This window comes from Strix uralensis, chromosome 2, assembly GCF_047716275.1.
Source record: "Strix uralensis isolate ZFMK-TIS-50842 chromosome 2, bStrUra1, whole genome shotgun sequence".
Taxonomy (NCBI): Eukaryota; Metazoa; Chordata; class Aves; order Strigiformes; family Strigidae; genus Strix; species Strix uralensis.
In genome coordinates, this window is record NC_133973.1 from 41,450,318 (window position 1) to 41,469,624 (window position 19,307).

At 49.1% G+C, this 19,307-nt stretch overlaps 1 protein-coding gene across 2 annotated transcripts; it reads right to left on the reverse strand.

Annotated features, from left to right (window-relative positions):
• Positions 1-505: 505 nt before the first annotated feature.
• Positions 506-6,824, reverse strand: NYX (nyctalopin). Of its 2 annotated transcripts, XM_074858512.1 has the most exons (3): positions 6,649-6,824; positions 6,398-6,473; positions 506-3,062 (listed from the first exon to the last, which is right to left on the reverse strand). In XM_074858512.1, exons 2-3 carry the CDS (start codon positions 6,417-6,419, stop codon positions 1,663-1,665), a joined length of 1,422 nt encoding a protein of 473 aa, XP_074714613.1. In that variant the 5' UTR covers positions 6,420-6,473; positions 6,649-6,824; the 3' UTR covers positions 506-1,662. The 2 variants fall into 2 exon arrangements, with proteins under 2 accessions (XP_074714613.1, XP_074714614.1); XM_074858513.1 differs by having other exon boundaries at positions 6,423-6,824.
• Positions 6,825-19,307: the final 12,483 nt, after the last annotated feature.

The window sequence follows — 19,307 nt, forward strand, 5'->3', positions numbered from 1 at the left end:
GCAGTTCACCCTCTGCCACTGGTGCTCCAGCACCTGCAGGGACCAAGCCAGGGCAGGGGTGGAGATGACATTCATGTTGAACTGCTCATGAATAGGCAGAGGTTTTGGGGGGGGGCAGGGAAAGGTTTAGCAAAATGTTTGAAAGGGTTTTTTAAAGTCATTTCCATTTTTATTCCTATGTCATGATGTTTTAGCAGTAATGAAGGATTGTATATGTTGTATCATTTCATATGAACATGTACACCATGGTATGATAAGCCATGTATAATGAATTAATATAGTTAAAATATCACAGAACTGTATTTCTATATAGTCACATTTTTTAAAGCATTGCTACTTAATACAAATGTAAGCACAGTCATGTTCTAAGTAAAAGTGTCTATTCTTTATGCTGCAATAAATAGCTTGCCATTTGCTCTAGACCATAAAAAGGACATTCATGTGTACCCATTTGAGTAGCCTATAAAAAACGCAGCAGAGTGATTCAAGGATCTCAAGAAAAATTGGGTTTTGAGCTATTAATTTATTTTTGAGAGCATAATATCAAATTATTTTATTAATGTAGTCTGATAGAGAAAACACAATAATTCTTTCTGGTCACAGTAGCAGCTTTCACTGAAGATTTCAAAGATAAAACATGTAAGATGCCGTACAAAAGAAAATGACGGCATAGTTGGTTAATACAGCATAATATGACACACTATGTAGTACACATTAATGGTGGAAATACAAAATATGTAGTTGAGCCTGGTTGCATTTGGCACCATCATTTTCTGCTCCTGCTGTCATGCCATGAAATAATCTACAAATAAAGACAATATATTCCTTGAAACAATATATTAATTGAAAAATAAAACCACATGTGAAACAGATGTTAGTAAGTAAGCTGTTACACTGAAATAGCTTTTCCTCAGAGAGAATGTTTTGACAAACATGGGTCCATCTGGTTCTCCTGCACCTGTGTCAGGGTAGCAGGGGGAGAAAGGATCAAAATCCTGTCTGTAGTCATGGCCAAAACACTGTGCCCGTTCCAGACCCACCTGAGGCAGGTGGCCTCCCCAGATGCTGTTCTCCTGTTCACGAGGGCTAGTACTGCAACCCTGGATGCTGCCCAGGAAAGCCCTGCTCCCCCCACACACACTGGTGGAAATCAGGAATAGCTCCCCAGCCTTCAGCAGCACCCACCATGGCTGTAGGTGTCTGTCAGGATATGAAGAGGGGTTCTGGTTTTGCTGCCTTGTCTTGCTCTCATAAAGTCAATGGTTGGGTCAACCAGAGTTGGCCCAACGGAATAAACAGCACTGCACTGCCGTCCGTACAGACCCCTATTCTCTCTGCTCCCAGCAGGGGACATCTCATGTTTCCAACCAAACCTCAACCCTACTGCCATTCTCTCATTGTTCCTATTCCACACAGCTCTGCCAGTGTCCAGGAGGCTCTGAAACCCCACTGGGTAGGTTTCTCACCTGGAGTGGGACCCAATCTTGAACTAGATCCCACCAGCTCCCATGGGAATCTGGAGCCAGATCCAACCAACCCAACCTGGGAGAGTTTGGAGCCAGATATGTATGCTAGGCCCACAATACAAACTTTTCCCTAAAGACTAGGTAGGTATAGGGACTAAACACTTAAGCAGGACCCATGCACCAGGCAGCCCTTGGACTATTTGCGCTGCAAAACCATCACTGTAAAAAGTGCTGGGAGGTAAAAAGAGAAGAAGACAGCTTCAATACTGTCCTTCCCCACCCCAGAAGAAACCCCATCCATCAGTCCATCCAGCTGCGTAGCGTTACTGTAGACTTCAGTGGTGTTTGTCACCTCTTCAGGAAGGCCCATCTGGAGCAAGAGTTTGGAGATAAGGCTGCTGAACTTGCTCTCTGTGGTAGACCAAGGCTCTTCACTTGGGGTCGGACCTTCGGACGTGACATTTAGCTCCACCGGGTCAAGACAGTAACCTTCTGGTGATCTCTCATAAAGCACGTCCATCAGGTCAATCCCAGCTACTGAGGAGGGGGAGGCACAGGGAATATCCCTGACGAGCCTGTAGTTCTCCATCCACTCCTTCAGCCACTGGATGCGGCAGTCGCATTCCCAGGGGTTGCGGAAGAGGTACAGCCGCCCAAGGAAGTACACCGGCTGGAAGACAGAAAAGGGCAGCGTCGTCAGGTTGTTGCTGTTCAAGTGTAACGCAACCAAGCTGGTGAGGTTTTCAAAAGCCCCTTCCTCAATGTAGTTGATCCTGTTGCGGTCCAGGTAGAGGACCTCCAGCTCCCCCAGGTCCCTGAACCAGGTGTTGGAAACATTCCTGAGGAAATTTCCCCCCAAGTTGAGCATCTTCAGGCACCTCAGGCCATCAAAGGAGTTTTCTGGAAGCTCGCTGATCAAATTGTCATTCAGGTACAGATACTCCATCTTCTGGCAGCCCTGAAAAGCTCGTTCATGAATGACATTTATCCTGTTGTCCTGCAGATTCAGGTATTTCAGCTTGGTCAGGCCCTGCAGGGAGTTATAGGCTACTGCTTCAATCCTGTTTCTCTCCAGGTAAACGTGGGTCAGGTTCTCCATGCCCCTGATGGCACCTGGGATCCTCCGGAAGTTGTTCTGGAAGAAGAAGAGCTCCTGCAGAGCAGGCAGCTCGATAAAAATCCTGTCCGGGATATTGAAAAGATTGCAGTCCGCCAGGTCCAGCTTGACCAGCCGTCTGAGGGCAGTGAAAGTCCGTGTGTGGAGATAGCGAATGTACTCATTGTGGGCCATTTTCAGCTCGGTCAAGCTGGGCAGTCCCTTGAAAGCGCCCGGGGTGATAAAGGAGATATTGTTGTGGTTGAGCGACAGGGATTTGAGGGAAGGCAAGGTCCCAAAAGCCCTCTCAGAGAGGAACTTGATACTGTTTTTGTCCAGGTTGATATACGAGGCTTCACAAGGGAACTTGCTAGGGATCTGCCCCAGACCAGCGTGATTGCAGAGGACAGAGCAGCTCCGCTCCTGAGTGCACACGCAGTTTGCAGGGCAAGACCGCACACAGGCCCACACCGCATGGACGTGGGGGACCCAGAGGATCACTGTCAGAAGGAACACACCATCCCCATGGAGGTGTGGGAGGAAAGAATCAGGATGCATCATTAACAAATTTATTCATCATGACAGGAAAAAGAACTTATGCTGTCTTTGCCTCCCTTCTAGCCAGGCTAATTGCTACATACTAATTGTACACTAGTGCTGACCAATTGCTCATGTGAACAATTCCTAAAAATCTTCTAGTGGGGTTTTTAAGCCCTCTGAGAATATCATATAGAACATCACCTCTGATTAATTTCTCTCCTCAAGAGGGGGACTCACCTAGACTTTAATTAGCAGTGTCTCTGTGACTGGTCTCTCTGCAAGCTGATGGGACATGGTTTGGCCAGGGAGCAGGCAGAGATGTTTTGAAGGCCAGCAGCTGTATATGGGTTGCAGTATTTCTGGGTCGGGAAGAGGGAAGGGCAGTGTATGCTAGTCCAGCAGTGGGCAGGGAAGTTCAGTTAGTTGCCTGGGGCGCATCAAATTCATGCTTTTTGTTTCTTTTCTTTGTTCATTCAGCATAATGTTTCTCTGCTGGAGCCATGAGCTGGTGCAGCACAAGTGGAAATATCAGGTCTTAAGGATGCAGTATAGTGTCTAAGAAAATTGCCACTGTGTATTGGTAGAACAGCATGAGGAAAAACAAATTAAGGGATATTGTTCAACTGCTTTCTTCATGATCTCATCATAGATGAGATACTCTGCACCTCCAGCACAGTTTTTAGTGTTTTGCCAATTCTCAAGACAGTCACCACAGTGTGTTATGCTTGATGAGAGCAGTCATTTTGTCCTTTTATCAGGCTGACATGGGAGATGTGTGGCTCTTGTGGTTTCTTTCACATTAGACCCACAAGGTACATGTACAACAAGGAAGAGAAGGAAAAAGCTCTTGGAGACAAATCAGAGAAGAATGAATGGAACAGGAGACATCAGCCTCCATGGACAGGCATTTTTGTGGGGAAAAAACATCCAGTCAACCAGATGTCTGCAAAATAAACTCATTAGAGAGGAAGAACTGAAGGCAGAGTTCATTTTGTAAGTGGTCTCAAAGGCACATCCTACCTGCTGCTCAACAAAATGAGAAGCCACACCAGCGAACTCTCCATGTAGTCACTAGCAGGAAACGGTGGTATTGCTACAGACAGTTTTTAATGCTGCAGTTTACTGGCTCCTACACAAGCACAATCCGTTTATATGTTTTTCAACAAGATGTGAGATACTGTCTTTACCAACAGCCACCTTTATTACAGCAGTGCAGGGAATCACAGTGCTGCTGCTTCATGCCTGGTAGCCCCAAGGGCTGAGAGACAAGGAACAGGCTTTCTCCCATGCTCCTGCTGGCTGTCTGGAGGCAGAAGTTCCGAGCAGCTGAGCTGCCTCTCCCTGCCAGTTTGCAGCACAGCGACTGCCCACTACAGCTGTATTCCCAAGGGACATTTTATTAAGACAGACTTGTGAGGTGATATGCCAGGAAGCATCAGCTTCAGCAAGGGTCAAGCTTTTATTTTTGCAGCCCCTAAGGCTTTAATGTACAGATCAAACTACATGATCTAACTTCGAACTAATTGCTCTGCCCTTTCTCCATCCTTTTAAAAGGCAACATGCACAGTAGTGTATTTATGAGTTTACGCTGCCTGTGGCTTTTTCAAGCAGGAGACTTGCAAAACCAGTTGCTGGTCAGGTCCCCACTGACAGGACATCAACCAAGGAGCTGCCCAGCCTGGTTCTGTTCGAACCAACCTGGTCACTGCATGTAGAAGACGGATTTAGATATGTGGAGAAAGCATCCCAGAATGACTTTAGCTGAATTTATCAAAATTCAGGTGCCATCAAGCCTGGCCACACTATTGTGACCAGAGAATTAGCAAAACAGCATCACTTCAAGGATAAATGATAGTGAAGGATACCAAGAGGTGGAAAAGATTTTAGACAGTTTGTAATTTGTTTGTTTGTATGCTCCTCTCCTTTCCCCTGAGCCCTTATCTAACATCCACGGCTAAAGGAAGTCCCCTTCAGTCAGGGCCCTGGGTAGATGATAGGTGAGGAGCCTAAGGACAAGAGCGGGGACAACGCGAGGGTCTTGGATTGCTCTTTTGTGCAGCTTGCCCAGGGGCTTCCCTCGTTTGCCACCCTTCCCACCAATCCACGCTGCTGTTTGCCAGCAGGGGCATATGTTGTTTTTGCTGCACGGTTACATAAACTGAAGGCCAGACAGATTAAGGATTTGCCTGTTCCCAAATGTCTGACCGCAGGTGGCTGTCTGGGAATAGCGGATGCAAGTGTTGCTGCTGGAACAAGAGCCTTGCATGGGCGCAGGGTGACATCCAGAGGGGCATATGTGCATAAGCTGTCCTATATGTGAGACTGTCCCAACCAAGTTCAATGCTTACCCACAGCTACCCCAAGCTCAGACACATCCCTGGCCCTCAGAGCAGACATCCCCCAGCAGCTGTGTACACAGTGTGCAGTGTAGGAATCAGCATGATGATGATAATCAAATCCCATCCTTCCCCTCCCTGCTTGTTCGCTAATCACTTGATAAAGGAAATGTCTGTAGTCAAGCCATATCCAGCCTGTTCTCCTTATACACAAGGGGTTTTTAGTGCCAAATCTGGGTCTTTTGCTAGTGGCATTTCGCAGCACACTTCCAAGATCTCTATTTACAAGTGTATCTCTTTGCATTGTGCAGTACATGGAAAACAAATGCTTGCAGAGCATCCAACTAGAACACAATCCTCTGGCAATAGGAGTTCAGAGGAGTCCCTCAGCACTGCAATCTTTGTGACAATTCTCCCTCTTTCTCTTGCAAAGGAAGTCATAAAAAATCCTCCACCTGAAGTCCACCAAACCCTCAGGAGAGCTGCTGCTCAAGAGAGCACAGGAGATCAGATCTCCGCTGGTGGCCAGATCTCCTGTGACCAACATTGCATGAAGCATTTCCACCTCTCCTTCCTTATTCCTTCCCCAAAAAGGATGTTCTTTGCTTTTTACACTGTGGCAGCAGACAGGGCAGCAGCTGGAAGATGCCTCATTAACACAAAGGGTGCTCAAATGACATGTGTGTTTAAGAAAAAGGATGAAATACAGCAATAAGGTCAAAAATATTCATGAGATTAATGAATAAACAAAATTCCACCCAGGGATGATGTATTTTGCTCTTTTAAATACTATGGTAATTAAGTATTTGAAAGGAAGAGTGAGAGAAAAAAAAAAATGTTTGCAGAGTTTTCAGAAGGGTAAAGAGAAAATGATTGCAATAACTGAGTATTTAACCTGCACCTTTCCAAACGATCTGTCTAATCCACTACTGGGTAATGCGGAATAAGAGTATACTCACCATTTAAAATGATGGCAAACATTACTTTGATTATTCACTAGTGGCATTTCAGGTCTGGCAAGTGAACTTGAGAGATCTAAAAACACACAGGAAGACCAGAGACAGGTTTCATCCTCTGTCATTTCTCTGCATCATTTTCCCAAAATAAGGTCTATGTTTAGAAAAGAAGAGCAAGGAAAAAGCTCCACTCCCACATGCTTTCAAGAATTCCCCAGCACCTTCCTGGAGAGTATCTTTCTTCCACCACTGACCTTCTCAGGAAATCCTGCAGCTTTGTGCTACACCTTTTCACAAGCTCATCTGCATTCTTCACCCCAGCCATGTAAAGGGTAAATTCCTATCATCTGAGGTGGGAAAAGATCACCAACAGTAAAAGACTGGCCAGCTCCCCAGGAAATAGGTGCTGGTACAGAGGAACGTAACCAGCTTAGCATCAAACAGTCAAAACTAAAATTCCCAACAGAAATCATCTTAGACACATTGCTTACCTAGCCGGGCAGTGGCTGTGTCCTCCCTCCTGCTCATGAGGCTGCCATTAGCCATACAAGTCAGTCTCTGAAAAGTTGGCATTTTTTTCTCACAAGCTATCATTTAATGGCAGGAAAATCCTCTGTATCAGAGGAGGATTAGCGGAGATGGAAAAAATGTGTCTGTCCTCTAAAGCTCCTAGAGCAAAACAGGGATTGCGGACAAACCAAACTGCCACTTTCTCCCCTCTGCCAACCTACTCTCCCCCCGCCACTAAAAGAAAAAAAAAAAAAAAGGTTCAGTCCAGAATTGGACCTCTGCCATTCAAACAGCATTGCTGAAAGTCATTACTTGACTTCCCATTATATAATGGCAGAGAAGGTGGGAGTGAAGGGTGCAGCCTAAACTAAATGGGATTATATTTGGGGGAAGCACAGGCTTATGATTTCCCTTCACTGAGCTCTCCAAACAGACACAAGTTGGGACTCTCTTTCCCCATGCACACTTTCCCAGGCCCAGCGTGGCTCACACACTGCTAACAGGATGCCAGTGTGCTTTGCTTTGCTTTGCTTTGCTTTGCTTTGCTTTGCTTTGCTTCACTGGGAATTGCTCCTGAAGGACAAGGAGATGTCAACAGCACTGGGAGAAGAGTCAGCAAACACAGGAGCTTGCATGGTGTATATGGCCTTGATAATAATGAACTCTGCCCTGTCTATCAGTGTGTTTTGCTTGTGATACTGCAGCTGGTGCATGGAAATTACAAGGACAGCTTCTGTATGTGGCAATGTTTTAGTGTTCAGGATGTGAATTGGTTTTTAAAGCCTTTTTTGACAGAATTATGGTTTCTTTGGAGAGTAGGGGCTGAATAAGTAAGTTATCTCAGCCTTCCATGCCTTAGGTAATTGCATTCACCATGTCAGAGGGAAAAATAGCTCTACTCTTTATTTCTAAAAGTGAATTGTTCTGCTTTTTTTTTTTCAGGAAATGGAATACCTGATGAATTTATGCTTGATACAGCAGGAAAGGTTCAGCTGGGAACCAGTCCCCTGCTGCTTGGCTCTTCTTGCAAATGAAAGGACCCAGCTACATCGGGTTTATTTTGTTTTGGCTTTCCCTCAGTCTTAAGGCATGTGGCTGGCATCTCAGGAAATTTGCATCTGTCTAAACAGTGTGTAAGGAGGCTGGTGCTGGGGGGCAGGCTGGAGATAAGGGGGTGACCCATATAGCACTGATTTTATCTGAAGCATACCTTTCCCCACGACCCTGTTATACAAACCCCCCAGCTTTGCACTTCTGCGCTTTGCACCGCGCTGCTTTGCACAGGAGGAAAGAGATTTGCAAAGCCACACACGTTGCAGCTTCTGCCATGGAGCTGAAGCTGCTGGAGACGTTGTGGGAACCGAAGTGGCACCAGCTGAGCGCTCACAAGCACTGGGGCAACTTGTGTTTCCTCTGAATGTCCTGATCCCCATAGGAACACCAGAAGACACAATCTGTCTGATCACAAAGAGCAGATCACTTGCCTTTCAGCCATGAAGAAAATTGGTGGGGAGCAGGGCATGAGAACTATTCCCAGCTCCTTTTCCCCCAACGTTTACCAGAGCCCTAAATGTGATACCAGAAATCTTGTCTCTCCCCAGGTGCACACCTGCTGTAGACAAGGGGTGGAGGCAGTGGGCAAGCAGGGTGTGTGGGACTCGGTGACAATTTGGCATGTGATCAGTTGGCAGCTCCCCAGGGACTAGACCTGCTGCTTGGTTTGCACAGCAATACTAAATCTGCTCGTCAGAAACGAGGAGGGGCTGATCTGCACCAAGGCACCAGATTTCTTCCCCAAGACTCTGGGGCTCTCCTGTGCACAGTAAGGGACCGGTGGGGATGCGACACGAAGGACCACTGAGCCCCAGAAAGTGCTTTTGTGATCTCCAGAGCCACCTCCCCCAGAGCAGCAATTTGGGTGATCTGGCAAAACACGTCCCCTAAGGAGGGCACTGGGAACCTCTGTACAATGAGTGGGTGGGAGCAGGTAGGTTGGGGATGGGGGGGGGGCTTGTTAAACTGGGAGCTATATGCACCTCAGCAGTCACTTTTGGAGGTGGGGGGAAGGTGGCAGTAGGTGTCTATTGCAACATCAGCAGTCATGATGTTGTTAGCAATGCTGCCAAAGCAGGCTCCATCAGAAGTTGGAGGAAGGTTGTCAGAGAATAACTCTCAGAGAACTACTGCAACAGGCAGCCCCGCCGTAGACCAACACAGATATTATTAGCTGCTGCAGGAGCTTCTGACGCCAGCTCTCCCATCAGCATCCCACACACATACATAGCTCGGTAGCTGCAGCTGGCCTGGCAATCAAGCCCAGCCCCACTCTGGCCTTTTCTACTGCCGCTGGAGGTAGGAACGGCAGAAATAGCCTGTGTCCTGCCCCATCATGAGTCCTCCCACCCACAGCATCACCAGCCAGCCTGTGCCAGCACACTGGAGCACCTGCCTGGCCAGCAGCAGCAGCTCCAAGGAAGGCTTACAACAGTATGTTTCTGTGCATTATCTACGGGCAGGAGCCTCTCACACCTCCAGACAACAGCACAGAGAAGCTAAAAACATCTCAGTGTATGCACAGGGGGAGGATGGGGGGCTGGGGGTGAGAGACTCACTGAGGTCACAGTTTCTAGGAAAGTCTCTCGCTGCAGGCAGCCAGCTGGTCAGGGAGCATCACCCTGTGAGCAGCTTCAGTAGAGCCCTGCAGGAGCACCAAGCTTGCCACCCAGTGCCTCCCATGAACAGCTCTTGCAACTCTTGATTCATCTCCTGATAACCCTTGGACCTGAAAGGGCATGACAGTGTGAGAAAGAGGCCTGGTAAGGAGAAGTTTATAGTCTTCTTAGATAGAAAACCTTAAATACCAGAGAGTACATAAAGGAGACCAACATTTATTCTTAAAAGAAACAAACTTGGGCTTTAAACCACACCTCAACATTTTTCAGAGTGTGACTCACAGGTGGTTAATGCCGAGGGTTGAGCACACTGCAAATGCTCAGTGCTGGGAAGATGCTGTGGCTGCTGGGCTGGAAGCAGACTCAGAAGCTACAGACCTTGCTACTGCAGCTCTGTGCTGTTAATTTTTTTTGCCACCAAGGGCTCTTCCTCATGACCTGTCCTGCCCTTTTTAATCTCTGGGAACTCAGAGAAGCCAGAGGTCAACATAGCAGTGGAGTGGAGCTGAGCCCAGAAAGTAGCAGAGTTACGCCGCCACTGAAAAAAAAATATATAGATGTTTATATCTGATCTACCACCAAAAGAACTTGGAGAATTCAGCCAGTTCTCCAGAGGAGCCTGCTCTGTACCAGTGGTGTGTGCTGGAGATGTAAGCCTTGGCACAGCCTCACAAGTTGGCAGTGAGGACAAGCCTGCCTTGCAGGGCAAGCCTGCACAGACTCAATGCAAGATTGCTTCTAACAACCCATTTCTTCATGGCCAGGGGCATTTCATGTGATGGTGGGTTAAGGATCTGATTGCAGCTTCTATCTCTGTTACACATTGATATGATTTAAAACGATCACTAGGGACTACTTCTCACAGTGTTTCAGCTGCAGGTTAAAATATTCCCTTTATGTTCAAAGGTTGGTTAAAAGCAGCTGGTGGGACTCACTTCACCTAACTGAAGGTGAGAGGTCTTGTCTCACCTACTTTAGCTGCCTACCCGTGGGCATCATCATGGGCCTCAGCAGGGATCATTTTCACCAGTGGAGGATGACAAGATAGCTGAGGGTGTGCAGCTTTAGGGACACCTCCATGCCATTAGACACCAGCGCTGGGTTAGCTGGATCCCAAGCATCGCATGTCTGGATGCTTCCAGCCAAACACTGCCCTCCTTAGGGCAGCGAAGAGGCAGACCTGCTTGCCTGATTCCGGTGGCCGAACATCTTCACTTCCCCGTTTTTTAAGCTCTCAGAGCCGCTTGCATTCGTGGGACTAGTGCAGGGGGGTGAGGTCCCTGCACCACAGAGCACCCGAGCCCCTCCACCCACCCCAGGCTTTGGTTTCCTGCTCTTCCGTAATAGCGGCCACAGCTTGGTGCATACTTCCCCTCTTCTCACAGCAGCAGCTGTGTCGCACATCTGAGCCTCTCCTGTGCCTGTAATTGTTGGGGTGACCTTTGAAGTAGCTGCCTCAGCGTTTCTTGCAGGGGCTCCTGTTGTCAGCTCTGCCTCATGGGACCCGGGCTGCGTGCAGAGTGGTCACCCAGCCAGCCGCAGCCCTGCCCACACAGCTCCGGACAGCTTAGCTTTGGGGTGGGGAGGAGAAGTCCTCTGCAGGAGGGACTGCTGCGCTTCGAGAGGACAGGACCGACCAGCACGGCCATGCTGGGGTTTGCAACTTCAGCACAGCCCACGTCACCATCAGAAATAGTGCTCGGTGCATGCTTAGAGGAGATGCAGAAGCAGCTGAGGAGACAACCAGGACTTCAAGAGCAAGGCGTAAAGAACCTTACCCTCACTCAGAAGAGAGGACAGCTTTTCTTCTGCAGGCATGGGTTTCGTTTTTGTCTGGACTGAGGCCCCTGGACTTTGCTCAGGCATTAAGCTCCAGGGCCCTGAGGGCACCTCTCCCCCAAGGCCTCCCCCCACCCTTGCCCAAGGGCTTGGGGGTCCCATTTCATCACAGCCCAGGGCCACTGGTCCCTGCCCAGCCTGGGTGCTGCAGGTTGCATGTTGTCTCTGTCCCTCTGCTCGGTGTTGCAGCTCCCTCACAGCCTGCCCAGCACCCTCAGGTTGCTGTGCTGTGCCCTCATCAGACTGCCTTCTGCTGGTCCCACCCCAGCCAGAGAAAATCCATGTCACCTCAAGAAACCCCTTGGAAAGGAGACTTGCTCTGGTGCCCCCCACAATGTCCACCCCATGTATCCTCAGCAAGGAAGGCTGCCACCAGTGACAGTGCCTCCAGGCTGTCAAAATGGCTCCTGCCCTTCAGAAATAAACCCATCTCACCCCAAAGACCAATTTTGGCCCTTAATCCCCTTCAACAGCCTCTGCCAAGTGTCTGGGTTTGATCTGCTGGGTATACAGCCCCACTTTCCCTCCCATCCCGAGCCATGTCCCCACAGCAGTCATGCATGCACACCACCCAGCAGTGGGCTGCCATCGCAGAGTTGGTCTGAGTGGGCACAGTTTCTTGACAGACACCTGCCCAAGGACTGAGAGAACGGACAGTGCTGGGCATGTCGAGATGCCCAAACCCAGCCAGAGGGTGAAGCAGCCCTGCAAACGCCTCATGGCAGGGCTCAGGTGGCTGCTGGCTACATGCAGGAGTAACTCTGGGGGACTCCTCAGTGCCTGGTCATTGGCAGGAGGAAGCAGGGATGAGACAAGGCTGCCAGCAGCAGTGCTTGGCCAGAAACAGCCACCAAAAAGCTGCTTACCCACGGGGAGTGTAAGGAAGTAAAGCCAGTGAAGCAGCAGAAAGAGGAGAGGGTCAAGGTGGGCACCAGATTTGAAGCTCCGAGCCAGCTGCTGCACAATGGCCAAGCCCGGCAGCAGAAGCAGAGGCCCCAGAGCATGCAGCTGCAGCAGGAGCGTCTTCTGAAAGGGAACAGCACACTCTAGGGTAGGGAGACTGAAGCAGATGCAGGGCACAGCAAACCACAGGCCAGTGTATTCATCTGTCAGCCCAAACCTCCGACAACGGCCCAGCTGGACATCAGGCAAACCCGTGCAAAAGGGACAAGAAGCCCAGGGGATGGAGAGTAGCTCCATCAAGGTAAAATCCTCCCACTGCCTGCTGCAAGGGAAGGACAGAGACCCTCTCCAAGACTGTCCAGGCCACTGGCTTTTACACCAGCTCACAGGGTCCCTCCCGGCCCATCCTGCGGATGTGGTTTTATGTATCAGTCATGCTAATCAAACAGTAACATTTCCAGCAAGAAAGGAACAGTGTGGGCTGCTCTGCAGTGAGGGGCTGGACACTCACCCAAGAAGCAAGTTCCTGCTTCCCATTGCAGTACACGTGTATGGATGCTGGGCTCAAAAAAAACATCATTGGGGTTACCATCTGACTGCCCACAATACCCAGAGCAGCCCTGGGGAGGGAGAGGGGAAGTTGTTCTCAGATCTGTATTAACTAAAGCTGAAGAGGAACTTGAATGTATATCTGCCACATCTGCGCTGTGACTCTTGGCCTCTGTTACAATTTTTTTTTTCTAAAACTGACTGGCCACACTCAGATGTCTCATTTCAGGGATGAACTGCTGCTGCTGAAGCCTGAACAGAGGCTGCATCGCGGGGTGTGGGGAGCCCTGCCCTCACTTCTGCCTTCGAGCAGCCCGCAGCTCAGCATGTTGTGCTGCATCACCACTTTCGCCCAGCGTGCGGCCAAGCTGGCAGCTGCTGCTCGCATGTCCCACTAGCAGACTTCGAAAGGGAAGACCAGTGGTGCCCATACCAGCCAACCAGCCCTCCCTGCTGAAGCCGGTCCAAAGGTGCCAGTGGTGTGGGCATGCACAGCCGGGGACCCCCAGGAGGGTTCGAGCTCAGGCGCTTTTACTAGCAGCTGAGCAGCTGGCCTGCCTCAGCCTTTTGGCATCTGCAGGGTCATTTCTATCCTGTGTTAATAAACAGGGAGCTGCTTGTCTCCTGCCTAACTCCTCACACCATGCTTTCAGCAGGCTGCCGCCCAAGGCCGTGACTACTTGCAGTTCCTTGTTATCTAATGGGAAGGCTGCACTGTACACACATGAAGACAAGGACACACTGTAGCGAGCTCCGCTTAATTCCCCCTTAGTGGCTAGTGAGTCTATTAATCTTAATAAAGCTGCCTCCACAGCCACATATGGACAATGCACAATGAACTTAAAACACAGCACTGCAAACACCTTTTGAAACAGCCTTGTCTGCAATAAACACACAGCAGGCAATACGTTATCAAAGCCAACAGCCCTTCCAGGCCTCAGCAGACAGTTTATTTACCTCCTGGTGATTCATCTCTCCCACCTACGTGACAGGATCGGTGCCACCTTCTCCCTGCCATGTAGTGTCAACATATGGGGCAGGTTCATCGCTTACCTGTCTCCGCTTAACTCGGGCACTTCTGTCAGGAGCCTGCTTTGCAGCCAGGTCAGATACTCGGAGAGAATGAACCAGAAGCCCTGGACTCTCGGATTGAGGGTTCCGTGGGGCTACAACTGTTCTGCACAGTGATTTTTGTTCTACCCATCATGGTACTTTCCCCCACCTAACTAATGCTTCCAAATGCCAGGTAACAAGGAGCACTCCATCACGCCAAGCAGCCATAATTACCTGGTAATAGATCTAAAAGGATAATTCTGTTGCCTGTCAAAGATGCTGGCAGATAGGAAAGGAGCCAATCATCATATCAGGAATAAACTTCAATAACATAATAACCAGCACATTAAACAGGAGGTTAGAGCAGTATACACTTAAGAGATGATCTGAAAGATTTGTTAAATGTCTTCCTCAGCGTGTAATGGCAATGCATTCAGTGCATAATCAAGCCCAGGCCAATTAAAGTACTGGGCTGAAAACACAGCAAGAGAAATTTCTAAAAACTGTTCATTATGGCCAAGTCCTCCTTCCATCTGATGTTGCAGTACAAATAGCCACATGCACACCTTTCACCCATGCCCCCTCCTAGCAAAGGAAAGGGGCATAAGAAAGTCTCCAGTGCTCCTCCCCACAGCTGTGTGAGTAAAAGTTTCCCCACATGTACAGCACATCTGAACAGCGTGTGTTGGACCACTAAGAAAGGATGTGTCATGGGTAAAGGACAAAGAAACTCAGGGACCCCAAACATGGGGCGCATGAAACTCAAGCATCACTTCAAAGCACACTGAAGGGGAGAGGGAGCAGCCGCTGGGGCCAGGAGCTGCCCTGGGAGCAGCCATCTGCCACGCTGCTTTCTCCAAGCCTCAACCGAGTTCATCTGCAAGGGGGTTAGATTCTCCAGCTACAGTCATACAGCTACTCAAACATCCACCACCTGACATATGCACAGTTTTTACACGGGTCTAAGATGATTAAAGCTAGAAGAGCTTGGGGGTGGGAGGGGAACAGCCACTGGGGCAGCTAAGCACACATTTACACCCACATTCTGCTTCCCACTCGTTCCCTGCCTGTCATTTTATGGGCTGGTGACACCTCCTCCTCCATGCCAACCCTGGGCGTCACCAAAAAAGCCCCCATGGCTGTTACAGGCAAACACAGCAAATCCCCCACAGTGGAGTGTATTTATGGATCACAGAAGTACAGCACTTCTGCTCATGCAAAAGGCTTTGTTTCCTGCCAGCTGCAGAAGACCACCGCACCTGAGGGAGAAGGGGCGTAACAGCTTTTTCTGAGCCATCAAATCGACAGTGACAGAGGCAAAACAGCTCCTCTGCAGCAGGGCGAATACTACGCTCCTGGATAGGATCAGTGTTGAGTCCCAAGCCTAGCAACTGGCAACGTGAAGAGAAAGCTCTATTCCTGCTAGTTCGATAGCAGCAAAGCTGCAGTCTGCTAATCCTTTAACCATTTGTAGGGATGCTGTGCAGGTTGCATCGGGTTTGCGGGAGCCTGCAGATGGGTGGGGAAATCCCTCTTTGCTCTTGTCAGAAAAGCTGAGCTACAACAGCTGTGCTTTAGCATCAAGTGTGTGTTGCAGCAAGTTGTTTGAGCTACCATGCCCGATTTGAGTTATTACAGAGAGTAGAGAATGTCTGCTCTCCTTGTATGGTGGGAAGCAGAAAATAAAGGAGGAGGTAAACACCCTGCTTATGAGGCGGGGGGGGTTGGGGGGGAGACGCTGCAGAAACACATTGATCAAGCTGAACTGTGGGAAATGTGAAGGAGGGCTAGACATTCAGCATTAAAAATAAATCACACCAGGGCTCTGCAAGACACCGCAGCCCTCAAAAAAAGTCTTCTACCCAGAATGTCTCACTATGGTTATCATTTCCCTTTGATTTAGGCAGCACTTTCACACTTCTCGTCTGAGACTTACTGGATTGTGCTGGGGGCCCACATTTGGCACATGAGGGTGTGGGGCAGGGAAGGGGCAGCATGCCTGGTCATGCAGGGCTGTGCCTCCCTTCACCCTGATGCCCAGCAGCACCTCCTGGGCATCCAAAACACATCCTCTCCCTCCTTGTCACTCACTGAGCATTTGCAGCAGCAGCTCAGGTGCAGTCAGTGACAGCCCATCCACAATCTCTCCTACCAGAGCAATAGGCTCATCAGTGTATCAGAAATGCTTGCCTTGCCCTTAAACAGGATAGGGAAACTTTGCTGCTTGAGGCTGCTGCTATGATTTTTAGTGGTGCAATTTAAAAAAATTGCAAAACAAAGAGCAGACACTGGAAGTGATGAATGAAAGCGATGAATGAAAGAACCAAGCCAGGACACCCTCAGTCTATTATTTTGGCCTTTGACAGAGCATCCCATTGGGTCTGAGGGACCCTACCAGTGCCACAAGTTGGCTGCGTGTTGCCTGACAGTCTCCATCTGAAGGGCTACAGCATTGGCCTCATCACACAGTGCAGAAAAGAGGAGCACACACAGGTCTCTCCCAGCTTGAGGGGCAGTAGCATCCACAGAGGAACGGGATGGGCAGCCAGGGCAGTAACACAGTACAGTGAGGTCGGCTTGTGCCAGCAAAGCCCAGATCTGAACACAACTTGTCTGAGACCCCGCCACACACAGCTTTGGGGCTGTGCCAGGCAGTAGCACCTGTGTTTAGGTGGCTCTGTTCACACATGAGAGACCTAAAAAGGATTAGGCATTAGCCAGGGGATGTCAGCAGCACAGATGCTGAAATACCCTTGAGGCTCTGGGCCTGAATGTTTGATCCACCTGTGAACAGAAGTGTTTTGGGTGACTTGAGGCTTAGGCAGCAATTGAGGGAGATCTAAACGTTGTATTTTTTTCAAGCATCGAACGTGTCTACCTTTCCACAAAAAAGTCTGCTGGGTGTTTGCCCTTCCTCCGTCATGCCTGTGCATGACCAACCAGCCCAGTCCAAATACACTCTGTCAGGTGTCGATGGAGCATTGCTCACAGACCTTGCACTCCTCTACCTTATTTTGGGTATGCAGCCCAGCCCCGCAGCCGCTTGTGAGGAGGGCAGCCTCTCTGGCGAGCCCTCTGACCTCCATCCCAGGTGAGGCTGAAGAAAGCCTTTGCTACCAGTCCCCTGGGAGCGTGCAGGGACACACTGTGCTCCGCGGCATACAGCAATAGTTAACACCAGCAACATCACCCAACATTTGTACAGCTAGCAGGTTTTTTAACGCTTGCCTGGCAAACAGCAGCCCCAAGTTCTCTGCTTTCCACCATATGGGGAGAGCCAAACCCACACCACCCTCTCCCCTAAAGAACTACCGAACCAGCAGATGTATGGGCCAGCATGGATCAAAAGGGGACTATCCCCCCCTCCTGTTGAAACCATGACACTGTGCAGCAAAATTAATAAATAATGCCAGCAGGCTTCTGTCTGGCAGAAACATACTGAAAGAGGAGACTGGGTTTTGCAAACACATCCGGGGGGGTGGCGGAGGGGAAGCATTGCCTTCTGTTTCCTGGACAGCTTCTGCATTTTGCATTGAACCAATCTGTAGATAAAACGCAGAGAAGCAGTCTCAGGAGCCAAGACCAGACCCCAAGAAAATTCCCCCATCCACTGCGAAAGCCCTCACAGGCAGCCCTCGCTGCTGCAACCCCTCTCACGGACGCTATACCCCTGGCCCCGTGCCTGACAAACACACAGATTAAAAAATACAAGGCCCAGAGACTTTGGGCACCTGCAGAGCAGAAGCTGCAAAGGTTAGAGTTTTGCGCTGTAATTAATTTTGGGGTGGTTTTTTTTGTCTTTCATCTCTCCCAGGCACATGGGAAGTCCACAGCAGAGATGGGGAGGGAACCACCTCTCCAGGAGGCCCCTTTCTGGCATCATCAGACCCCTGCCTTCACTTCAAGGCAGCCTGTCTTCCTGGATGTAAAATGAGAAATGGCAAGATTAACAGAAACTCAAAAGACTCAAGTGTCTGCTTTTGAACAAATCTGACGTAAGGCGAGAAAGCTTAACCAGGGCCTAGAAGAGCACTAATTATCAAATGGAAAATTAACAGGTAATTTGTCTCTAATGTGAGCTAATCATTTCTAGGGGAGAAATTAATTAAATAGGGGAATTAAATCACCAAGAATTTGCAGAGTGACCAGTTCTGATGAGATTCGGTTAATGAGCTATCTGATAATTGTGTTGTCTTCATTTTCTTCTCCTCTGGACACAGAGAGACAGGGAGCAGGAGATTAGTGCAGTGCCTCCCCCTCCCATGCTGCAGCCTGAGATGACTGCACCTTACTCAGCCTCAGCCTTTCTTCTTGACAAAACTTGAGCAAAAGAAAAGCAAAAGCCAAAAGTAGACCATTGGCAAAATGCAGTTGTTAAAAAAAGATTTTGAAAAAATTAGTAGGTGAGAGAGAAGGAAGTTTCCTTTACATAAACAGCTCGCAGGGTCATGACGCACCCTCCTGCCTGAGCTCAGTGCCAAACAATGCAGTGAACTAGAGTCAAAGTCCACTGCCAGCATTCTCCAGCAAAGGGGAGGGGGGGGGGTGGTAAAAGGTGACCGTCTCTCCCTCAGACAAATGTGACGCACTTGGATCAAGAGAAAAATAATTTTGCTTGGGATTTCAGTAACAATCCGAGCTGTTACTCGGTCCTGAGCAATGGATGGGAGGCTCAGGCTCTTCCACGGCTGTTAATAAAACCCAGTCCGCATGGTGCCACCAACATGCTCCAGGCTGGGTGCAGGCACGCAACCTCATTTCTGTCTAATTAGCCAGAGCAGTGTTTATGTCAGTGTCATACTTGTACAACAGCTCCGTGCCAGCTGCAGGAAGAGAAATGATCTCCAGCCTTGTAGGAACACAGAGCTGCATGGGCAGACACCACCTGATCTTTCATAAAGCCTGCCAGCACAAAAATAACTTCTCAGAAACACTTGAACACGTCTGAACAAGCAGAGTGAGCCAATATTGGATCAGCACTTCACAGGGCTGCAGCATTTACAATCCAGCCTTCAAAGCCCTAAATTTGGATTTGCTTGGATTTGCTGCATCTTCAAACCAATGCCCGAGCTCACCTACTTTCAGTTTTGCCATCTCCTTACAGCATTATGAGCCAAATTCTCTAACAACCCTCCTGGATGGAAAAACACAAGCATTTACACTTCAGGGAAGTGACTAATTTGTGGTACCTGTAATGGGTGAGGCTCTGCGAGTGAAATAATATGGTCAGATCCAGGTGGAACTGAGGGGGGCAGTTACGTTATCTACTTCATACACAGGTTGTGTTCTTCCACATGTGAACAGAAGCTGAAGGAGGCAAACTAAAAGCTTACAGCTCTCTCAAGAAATGAAATTCACTGTTGTTGATGTGTAAAATGATTCTCCAA